Source organism: Syzygium oleosum, unplaced genomic scaffold, assembly GCF_021117445.2.
Source record: "Syzygium oleosum isolate NSW1041296 unplaced genomic scaffold, Sole_v2.1 Sole_v2.40, whole genome shotgun sequence".
In the NCBI taxonomy this organism is placed as follows: Eukaryota; Viridiplantae; Streptophyta; class Magnoliopsida; order Myrtales; family Myrtaceae; genus Syzygium; species Syzygium oleosum.
The window spans coordinates 1,895,657-1,907,028 of record NW_026607524.1 but is presented as its reverse complement, the minus strand read 5'-3'; the positions used below and the strand labels follow the sequence as shown (position 1 = coordinate 1,907,028).

The 11,372-nt window shown below is 40.8% G+C and overlaps 1 protein-coding gene across 1 annotated transcript; it reads right to left on the bottom strand.

Annotated features, from left to right (window-relative positions):
* Positions 1–7,660, bottom strand: LOC115665152 (uncharacterized). Its single transcript, XM_056305891.1, has 5 exons — positions 7,656–7,660; positions 7,561–7,582; positions 6,775–7,156; positions 521–582; positions 1–174 (listed from the first exon to the last, which is right to left on the bottom strand). The coding sequence occupies exons 1-5, from the start codon at positions 7,658–7,660 to the stop codon at positions 1–3; spliced, it is 645 nt and encodes a 214-aa protein (XP_056161866.1).
* Between the last annotated feature and the right edge of the window lie 3,712 nt (positions 7,661–11,372).

Below are 11,372 nucleotides of genomic sequence, written 5' to 3'. Positions count from 1 at the left end.
TCACGATGTGTAATTAGCTATATCATTTTGTTGTTCTTCAAGCAATCTTCTCTTGGTCAACATTATAATAGGATTTGGTGGAAGTTCCTCCAATAGTTTTTCGCTGAGGTGCCTTGCAAGGTCAACATCTCCCTGTTGGTTACCCTCTACCACTCTTTTGGTGACAGAGGGGACCTAGAATGCACAACAACCTCATTACTAGTTTGTGGTAATGGGTTGTTGTTGCCAACAACATTGTCAGGCTCTTGTTGATTTATGGTTCTTGCCATCACAGTCTTATCGAATCAACAAAATGTGTCCCATAAGGCACGCCAAAAAGATGTTTTGCCAAAAAGTTACCAGCGAAAAACCTTTCAAAATGTGGCTCGATAATCCATCAACAAAGATTGCAAAGGGTTGTCTATTAATTTCAGACATGAAACAAATGACAAGAAATTTAAAGGTACTAAAATCGGAGACAATCATCTCCAACCATTTAAGTTGCAAGAAAGTAAAGATAAAAATAAATTTGCAGAAGTACATCGAGTTCTATGATTGATTGGGAGGAGGGTTTACAAAAAGTATACTTGGCAGATTTATAACCTACAATTGACGGTTACACAAAAAGCGAAAAACATAATTTTCGACTCCACTACTCGATGATTATTGACTCCACTACTTTGATGGTTACCTCTTTTACGGTTGTATCTGAGATTGTTGACTCCATTGCATGACTATTATGTCACCTCCACTTTTTTGACGGTTACCTCTTTGTCGATTGCATTTGGGAATGTCAACTTAACACTTGGACGTTTTTTGGTGTCAAAATCAATAAAGATGATATTACAATCGCTCAATCACAATCACTTACAAGTGTTTTCTTAACTTAGATTAAATCCAAACTCACAAGAATCAATGACAAGAAAGGAAATTTTTTACAATCGACTCTCTTGGATGATGGCTCTCAATGCTTTCTATGGCTCCCACAAGTTTCATACATACTAGGAGCACTGAGTATGCACAAGAGACCAAACTCAACAGTAGAATATTTAAATATAAAAAACTATTGAGTCATTCTCTGACGACAACATGGACTTCGACTTAAATAAGGAAAAGGATAGGAAAATAATTTCTCTTTTTGCATCAGCCACGATCCTGTTGGCAAAAGTCCAATTTGACTTTCCTAATATGGCCCGAGTTTCATTAAAATTCGATTGTGGGTCAGGATCAATTGGGATTAACTTTGAACAATAATCAACAATCAACGTATTGCATTAGAGTGTGAGGGAAGGAAAAGTGCCGCGCAACCCGATGTCATACAACATACTTGAAAGCACCTCTTGTATCCAACCTACTCGTGTGGAAATGTAAGAACGATAAAGGGTAGGGTTTACGATAATCCTCCTCCCACACCATGTGGGAGGAGGATTTTAGAATTATTCGTCTCAAAATCTATTCGGCCCTAAATTTAACTCATTACCAACATCGATTTACTCTAACATTATGTTGTGTTTTGCAGAAAATAAACCATTTAAAAAATAGTTTCCTAAAAATGATTATTTGTATTGCTTACAATAATAAATTAACAAAAAATATTTTCATTACCAATGTTTAGACAAATGAAACCAACATAAGGGTCAACCCTATAAGTAGCTAAGTTTCATGCTTTTTTGTGTAATTTAACTTTCAATTAATGAAATTTCGATTAGTGATGGGGCAAAAAGTTTAATTACGCATCTTTTGTTTCTTCTTTTTTATTTGTTTTAAAAACTGTGGCTGGTGAGTCGACTTACCGGCAAGCCATTTGCTTTATTGGCGTGTACATGCAGTTAGGTGGATATACAATTGATTGGCTGCATTCTATACATTAGTGTATGCGTGTTCTTTATTTATAACTTGATCTACCATGTGAAAGATTAGCGTGATAGGTGGCGATTTTTAATCGTCGGTCCAGTCAACACGCATGAACAAAATCAAGCTCTGTAATTGCACGAAAACCAATATTATTTTAACTGGTCACAAAGAAGAGAGGACGAACAAGTCAACTTCAAAATGTTGCAGGTGCATGTGAGACTTAATTCCATTTATCAACACGTGCTTTCAGCTTCTTAAGTAAGGAACCTTTTGAATAGACGCAATAAGAACTAAAATATGCAATTGACTGTTGCTTTAGCCACCTCATTTTTCTTCAAAAGTATTTTTCTCAATGCACAAAATTTGAAAGTACCGACTTAAAAGTTATGAGCGAATCCCTAAGATTTAATTATTACAATAACTTTTTTTTTATTTCCGGATCCTTATCACTTCTGTAGATTAAAACTTAATACGGTGCAGTTATTACGACTATCAAAATCTTTTCATGCCCTTTCACGAAATGTCATTTGCAAAACTTTCTCATTGACTCTGTTAGAATATTTAAATATCAAACCGTGTCCTTCATGTAAAAGTTTAAGTTTTCAGAACAGTTTTTAGTGGTCTCGCAAAATCTCACATGATATCAAAGCAGGAGATCATGAGTTCAAATTTTCTAGGCCCCAATTGACCTTTCCAATTACATATTTCCACGCTTTAAAATTAGGCCAAAGCCTAACCTACGCACGAGAAGGTGTATTAAAATATTAAATCACGCATTCATCTTAAGCTTTTAACACAATTTTTAATGGTCATATAGATTCTCACACACTAAATGTAGTTTGGTGACTAATATGTTATTTGTCACAAAACCCTCTCTCTCTCTCTCTCTCTCTCTCTCTCTCTCTCTCTCTCTCTCTCTCTCTCTCTCTCTCTCTCTCTCTCTCTCTCTCTCTCTCTCTCTCTCTCTCTCTCTCTCTCAAATTCTTGCATGTTATAGTTCTCTTATTTGATGTATACCCGCGTCTATCGTCTCCTTTGAATAGTTTATCTTTAAAAAACTCTTTTTGTACTTGAAAAGTTGTACAGGGGGTATTAATAAACAGCACGACTTAGAAATACAATATAAAAATGTCTTTTATAACATGATGAACTCCCCTAGGTCGACATTTCATTATAGTAGGGTGATCAAAATGTTCAAATAAAAACATTAGTAAGTTGTATCTTCACGTGGGAAAAACTGTCGACGGATATTATGATATTTTTACATGGGATTAAGTAGGCACTAAAAACCCCCTCACGACATTGAACACAGATCCTATTCCTATGGTGCTCCTGCTGAAGAAGTCATTGGACTCCATTTGTTTTGCCAAAATCGAATAATTTGAAAATTACTTTTCTAAAAATGATCACTTGTATCGCTTACAAAAATATATAAATTGAAAATATTATTATCATTCATGAAAATGATTAGACATAAATTGTTGTCGATAATGAAAATACTTGTCATGGACTAATTATTTCAAGCGATAATGATGATCATTTTTACAAAAAATATTTTTCAGATTACTCATTTTTTCGCGAAACCAACATAACCTTAGTTTTGCAATATACGTTTGAAAACATAAAATACGACTCAGATCCCTAAGAGGGTTGAACACCATCAAGCAAGGAAAGAGAAGCAACCAATCTGCAATTCCAAGAAAGCCAGTGGTGGTGGTGGTGGTGGTGGTGGTGGTGGTGGAGTCATATCGCATTCCCTTGATAGTCAACTAGGTTACAGTTTCCTAGCTTGGTGGAATTATTCCTCACCAAGAAAATATGGCCTTTGGCTAATTCTATCCATTGGTCACGACCATCTTTGCACAAGATAGCCATGTCTAAAGACACCTTCGTGAACGATGGGCTAAATATTGGCTCAAAATCCCACGTCCCTAAGGGTCAATTGAGAGTGCCCTATAAGTAAGAAGGAGAGACAAAGTTGTAATAAAGTATACTATTGTTTGTACCGGTCCACCACGCTAGGTTTTTATATTCAGATTGCATATATTTGAGTCGATAATTAAATAATAGAACATTGACTAAGAAAAGCACGGCATGCGAAGTTTATCCCGCGCCAAAGCTCCATTTGTTTCGTAGAAAACGAATGATTCATAAAATATTTTTCTAAAAAAAATCGCTTATTATCACTAACAAAATAAATCAAGGAGAAATGTTTTTATCGTCCACGAAAATGTTTAGACATAAATTGTCGTTGACGAGGAAAATATTTTTCAATTGCTAATTATCTGAAGCGATACAGACGATCATTTTTATGAAAATATTTTTTAAATTATTTTTTTTCTCGAAATAAATAGATCTTAAAGAAAAATCAGAAAATGAAAGAGGACGAAAACTACGTCCGACAGAATGGGGAGATAATGGGGGTGGGTGAGACTTTCGGGCGTAACTTTTGGACTCTTGGCTCGGGCGGAAACTGTCATGCACAGGGGAAATCCGCCGCTTAATGCGCACTAGCCGACAGCTTTTTGACTGTCCGAGCATTCCCACGCATGACATTCAACGAAGATAGGGCAAATTTTCTTGATCTTGACTAGGGGGTGCATCTCGTCCTTTGGCGAACACCGAAATGTAATCTTTATTGGGTGCGAAGTACGTCAGGTAATTTGAATTGCATGATCCGCGAGTCCGAATTCTCGAAGAAGGGTTCGACCGAAAGCTCGAGTTCAGCAATTTGAACTCTGGGTTTGAATTTGGATTGATAAGGGCGTGACCAAATTCGAAGGAAGCCAGTTGAAAGAGGTGCTGTCCATTACTGACTTATGTTTAGAGTGATGTTGACTTCTAATTCTATTGGAAGAATAAGGTTTCTCAGCTTTGTATTTTGGTACTCAAACGTGTACCTAGAGTGCATTTAAAATCTAATGTTCTTCTTTCGATCATTTGAATCACAAAAGCTTGCACAGAAAAATCATATGAGTTTCATTAGTTTTGGTTTTTCTCGAACTAAGTTTCATTGGTATTACGCATTATTTTTCATATCCTACTATAGCCTATGCTTGCCACGGCTAAGCAAGGGTCGATCGGCCCTCGCGGCTGCCATGTGAGGTTAGCCGAAGCTCACTCAATGGTGGTGAGTAGTGGCGCTTTCCTCAAGCGAGGTGAATGCCCCGGATGAGTGCAAGCAATTCCTCGATTGCTTAGACCCTAGCGAGGATCGTCTACCCTTGCTGACGAAGGAGGGGCGGCGGCGGCGCCCCTTGTCCCCCTCATTGCGCTCTATCTCTTGCTCTTTTTATTCATAGTTCTATAAGATGAGGCGCCCGTTTGTTGCCACAATAGTGCCACATGTCTCAGACAGGAAGCACCTAACCGTAGTAATTGCCATGTCGGATGGAAAATTTAATAAAAATGCCACCTGGGATTATTCATCTGTAAGAAAAACCTTTAACGTAAGTTACGCAACTTTAGGAATTCAAATGAACGACAGAAAAGTTCTAAAACTGAATGCACATAAAAGTCACAGAATATAGGGCTTTCCACCACGGAATTGTCCCATGTGATTTTGACTCGGAACCTACTGGGATTCAAATAGTCAATCAACTTTCAATCAATTCAACTCCATTCAATGGTTTCTTTAGTTAGATTGATGTAACAACTTGAAAATAATAATAGTCTATTGAATTCACTTGGTTCAACTTGAGGTCTTTCTTTCCCTTCCATTTCGGGCTTGACGATTAAGCTTGAGCTATAGCTTAAATTTTTCCTAATATCAGTTCATTCTTGGTTCAGTCATCTCCAAAAACATGTCCATGTTCTTTTGTAGACATCATTTTTCACCTAACTTCAATAAAAGTTGCTCATCATTGTTGCTTCCCATCTATTACCATGCTTCCCAGGAGGAGGGGCAGGGGGAGAGTCCTAAACCTATTGTATATTTATTAATTTAATCCTAAACCTTTTCACATTTTGTCAATTGAGTCCATCCGGCTAATTTTGGTTAGAAATCGCTGACATTGATGTCTGTTGTGCTACGTACGGCACTAACATGGACATTTTTTTAATAATATTTATTTATTTATTTTTCTTTTCTTTTCTTTCTTTTTTTTCTTCCCTTCTTCCTCCTCTAATCGGTTGCCGGGCGATGGAGATGGCTGACGACTAGGCAGATGCGAGGGCCGAAAAGGTTGACCTCACCATTGTTGGGCGAGGTCAGCCTCACCATGGTTGGGCGAGGCTCGCCCATGCCAGTGGCCGGCGTGGGCAAGCTTCGCCAAAGGCTGGCGACCACATCGGCTCTCGCTCTGCGACCAGCGAGTGGAGCGAAAAGGAAAGAAGAAAAAGAAAGAGAAAGAAAAGAAAGAAAAGGAGAATAAAATTAAAAAATTGAAAATATTATTAAAAATTATGTACATCAGCGTCGGGCGTGTCACACAGGACGGCTTGTCACGCCCCGAACCCCATCGAGCGCACGACACCCTTCTTGGTCGATTAATGCGACATCCCAGGGTATCGCCGACCTCACTTATAATTATCAGAGATTTTAAACAATCAGCGGAAACCACAAATACCCGGACAATTTAAAACTGGGGAGAACAGGGAGAATGCACGCATTCATTTCTCATTATATCAACTTATACAATATTCACAATTTACAAAATCACCACATATACAAACACACCAAACTACGAACCACCAATATACATATGCACACCGTACTACAACCACCGATATCAAAAAGGACCAATGACCTGGATGTCCTATCCTCAAAAATGGTACACCTCCAAAAAGTCTAATTCCAACCCCAACGCTAGCCCCTACGCCCTTTGCTAGGCGTCCACTCTGAGTCTGACTCCTCGCCATCTGAATCTGAGTCTCCTTGGACAGTCTGCTCCTCCGAAGACTCCGGCTCGGCCTCAATCTCGATTGGGTGGTTTATGTCACCCGACTTAGCTGGAACCTCGTCCTGCTCCTCCTTGACCGGCTCCTCAAAGAAATCATCCTCAGGTACGAACTCGGGGTCCATCCACTGTTCATACGGGAGTATATACTCCGGTTCCTCTTCAGGCTCTGCGGACTCAGCAGGCTCATCCTCAGGCTCATCCTCAGGCTCAGCCTCGAGTTCTTCCTCATCTGGTTCTTCTTCAAGGATCGCTTCAAGATTCACGTCCATTGGATCATCTCCCGCTAGAGACTCTTCCGGCTCCGGTTCGTGCTCAGCCCCTGAAGATCCTGGTGCTGCAGGCGCTGGCTGCAGTCCAGACTGCGCCAGACTAGTCTCTACACTAGTCAATTCGCCATCCGGAGGAGGTATAGCAGACGGGTCCTAGTCCCCAACTCCATCAAAGGGGACGTCAAAACCGCGAACGGGTCCAAACTCGTCTATCCCGTCCCTAAAGAACCAGGCGGTATATGTATGGGCCTCCCATAGGGGTAATCCTACATCTACAAACACTATGGTTGTATGCTTAATCTAGGTCATCTGGTCATCTATAGGAAACTCTACTACATTATGCTCGGTGTGCATCGGAACTCCAAAACGCTTAGGTGGCGGCGGTGGAGGATTCATTGATCAGGCCGGGGTTCTAAAAAATATTGGTTGAAACAACCATGAGATTACATCTCAGTAAGTACACCCCTAAACCCCACCTGGGCTATCACGTACCTCCAGACAATCACAACACACAATCACATTCAACCATAGCATCGCAAGCACACAATTCTGCTTACCTGGGCCTTTCCAGCGTGCAACCTGCACGTTAGGCATAACAGCACGATTTCACTCACATGCATATTATAATTATATTTCGTGCATTTGTTCCAACCTCATCACATCTTTTCCACAACTCTCGCCAGTGACCCGCGTTACAGTACACGCCTCAGGTTCACTGCGACCAACTCATCACAACACTCCAGGGCCCGCGTTACCGTACACGCCTCAGGCCATGTCTCTTGCCCGCGTTGAAGTACACGCCTCAGGCTCAACACCTACCACCTACGGCACAACCCGCGTTGAAGTACACGCCTCAGGTTGGCAGTCTTCCGGTAATACCGGGCATCGTCCCGCGTTAAAGTACGCGCCTCAGGACGGCACAATTCCCCGCGTAATGGTACCGCTTCGGGGATTTCCACAATCACACATGCCACCCCACACACAATCTCTTACTCATTCACATGCTCAACACTCACTTACCAATTAATTGGCCAATTACAAGTGGCCCGTGCACGCATCAATTCACACACAATTTCATGCTCAATAAGCATCCAATATGGCCAATTGACAATTAATTCAATTTAGCCCGAGCGTGCACATAGTCAAGCATATTTCCAATCAATCAATTGTACACAAATGCACCCAATTTCATCACCACAATTCAGCTACATCACAAACACACAATCGACATACAATTTCTCATTTTTCCACCTCCAAACTTCGGCGAATTAATTCCAGCCCTTCACGACATTTTCTCACACTTAGTCGCCGAATCCAAATATCCAATTTATGTACCAAACACAACACCACAGCACTCAATTCAGCCATCCACAGCCCGCTTTTGACCTCAAAATTTCCATCAAAATTTTCTGAATTCATCTCTAAGGCCCGCTATTCAATTCCGCTCCTAAAATCATACAAATTCGCGCCTAATTAAACCCGATCACACCTCAAATTGTCCGTTGATACCCGACGTCCTAAATAAGGTTTAGGGCGCGACTTACCGAAACTCTAGACTAACGCGGCTAGAGCGGAAAGCGGCGGCGATCGGCGGGGACGTTGGCGATCGGCGGTGCGGCTTGGCGGCGTGCGGCGGCGGCGGCTTCCTTGCCGCGGCTCACAGCCACACGAGCGAAAGGGAGAGAGAGAAAAGGGACGGCGGCGTGAGGGGCTAGTGGCTCGGCGGTGGCGCGGCGCGGCACGGCAGGCGGTAGACGGCGATCGGCTGCTCGGCGAGGGGAGGAGACGGTCGGCGATGAGGGGAGGGGAGGGAACCGAAGGAGAGAGAGGGAGAATGAGGAGAGAGAGAATGGTCTTGGTCTTTTAATGGTCAAACCAATAATTTAGAGGCCAAAATGACGATCATGGCCCTCTCTCACAATCCAAATCGATAGCTCGGATTCGATCTTGTCTTGAAACCGACGGCCGAGATCGAATCTTTCCCAAAAATATCCAAGGGCAATTTGGGAATTTCATAAAATTTCAAGGGCAAAATTGTCCAACTCAAAAGTTAGGGCAAAATTACCAAAATGCCATTCCCTCTTAAAACTTGCCCTTAACAAACCTTTAGGGGTAAAACGGTCACTTTTCTCATTTCTCGCCAAAATTGAATTTTTCTGAAGGATTCGGGCAAATCCAAAACTGTACGTTCCAACCACAACGTCGTACTAATGTCCCGTTGTGACTTCCTAATTTTCCGGTATCCAGTTTGGGCTCAATTAAATAATTAAATTTTATTAAACGTAACTCAAGCGTTTCTCAAACTAACGGGCAGCTTTTTAAAGAGATTCGCATATTCGACCCGTGACTGATAATAAATTGAGTCACGTACAAGTCCATTCGGTTCATGACGATTTCGGTTGTCATTTAAATCGCGAGGATCGACCGCTAGATCCGAGGGGCACGATCGTTTAGTATAGGTTCAGGATCATCAGTCAATTCATTTCGTGGTCCCGCGGAATCACCCGCAATCCACTACTATGACAGTGGCAAACTGACCTCTGGCTATCCTTGGATCGGCCAACAGTGGCTCAAAATGTCACCTCGGCGATTTTATGGTTGAAAATTAATTCACGATCGAATTTTCTCTTAGTCGCACGAATTTAATTCCTAATTAGCCTTTCCCTAATGGTTAGTATCCCAGAAATGATCAGTTCGGGGCGAGAACTAACTACGAGTACGTTCATAAAACCCAGCATTTCATAAATCCCAAATGGACAAATCTTCAGGATGTCACACGGCTAGTGTCCACCTAGCGATTTCCGGCTAAAATTGGCCGGATTTATTCAATTGGCAAAACATGAAAATGTTTAGGACTCAACCGGTAAAACGTTAAAATGTTTAAGACTTAATTGACAAAGGTACGTTAGGTTTAGGATTTTTTGGACGATTTTTCCTTTTCTGAGGAACAACGAGCTCACTGAAAAGCACATAAATAACAACAGAAGATCCTAAATTGAGAGACGGTCGTGAATAAAACGTCTTGTGAAGCATCATGGTATAATAAACTCATCGACAATGACCTTCACCTTGGAATGGCATAAGGCTTTAAAGATTCGCTCCTACTAAGTATCGACAACCACCACAAAACCCTCACCAGTCACCACCGTTGCAAGCTCATTATTGGCCCCGGTTTTTACGGGAAGAGGTGTTGGTTGATGATGGAGATGGTCGCAAGAGCGATGAGACAGCGCAGTGACATGCTCCCTCGAAACAAGATTAAAATTATTATCTTTCTCTCTTTCTTAAACAAAATTTTGAAGAATATTAGGAAGGACAATTAGAGCATATACCTGTAATTTGAAAAAAAAAAAAAAGAAAGAGAGAGAAGAGTTTACACGAGCGGTCTTATCCACCATTAATTTGACAGTTTTAATTACCCACCCTCTCATTAACCATCGAATCCATGACAGATAAAACTGCTCATAGAAAAACCTTTTTATACCGACAGTGTGTGCCGGGATTATTGTATTCGGAAATTCAGAATCCTGGAAGTTTTCATCATGAACCCAATATCCTCTTGTCTCGATATCGATGACTTACCTTTAATTCCATGTAGCAAGACTAGCCAAAATACCGCACAAATAGCAGCATAAGAAAGAACTATGCATTATAGATTGCACCTTTAATTCAATGAAAATGGTTTAGTAGAAACCCTTCTTTGTAATAATAATTTTATCGAAAGAAACGATACATTACTTTCACTTCACGTATGCAGCCACTTCCTTGGTCAGTAGTACCATGATTTAAACGTGAAATACATGCAAGTGTGGCTGCACCTGTGTACAACTTGTGGTCATCTAAGAACAAGGACTTGTCTTAAAGAAAAATTAGGAGTAAAGACATGAATTAATGAGGGGCACTTGGGCAATTTTTGGCTGCTGGATTATATTTTGTTCAATGAGAATGTCGTGACATAAAATTGATAAATTTCGTAGTTTGACACAGTTTGACTCAACAAGCTTCGGACCAAAGTCCAGAAGGCCCAAGTAAGAATTCTTTTGGGGCCTTCACAAATGGACCCCAGTCCCATTCAATGGGAATAAATCCCTCCCACATAAGGCCACAATTCCAGAAGATGTAATAGGCTATTTCAGAATCGACTTACGGGTGTGTTTTCGAGATAAATTTCATAATAAAGGAAATGTTTTTAGGAAAAAAATTTATTCAATTAAGCTCAACAAGCCCCCAACCCCTCATAATGGATTTACGTTTGGATATTTATGTCACGGTGCGAAATGGATCACGTCAAACATTCGATCGTGCATGAGCTAGGCTACGATGAAAGAAATCTCATTTTAAAAAATTTGGAATCTAGAAATATAATCTG

Bases quoted from the DNA above. Each gene is read 5' to 3' on its own strand.
- LOC115665152 (XM_056305891.1), bottom strand. The intron at 583-6,774 runs GTGACATAAACC...CGTCAATTGTAG, and splicing joins CGAGGTTCCAGCTAAGTCGG to GTTATAAATCTGCCAAGTAT. The intron at 175-520 runs GTACTTCTGCAA...TGTGCATTCTAG, and splicing joins AATCAATCATAGAACTCGAT to GTCCCCTCTGTCACCAAAAG.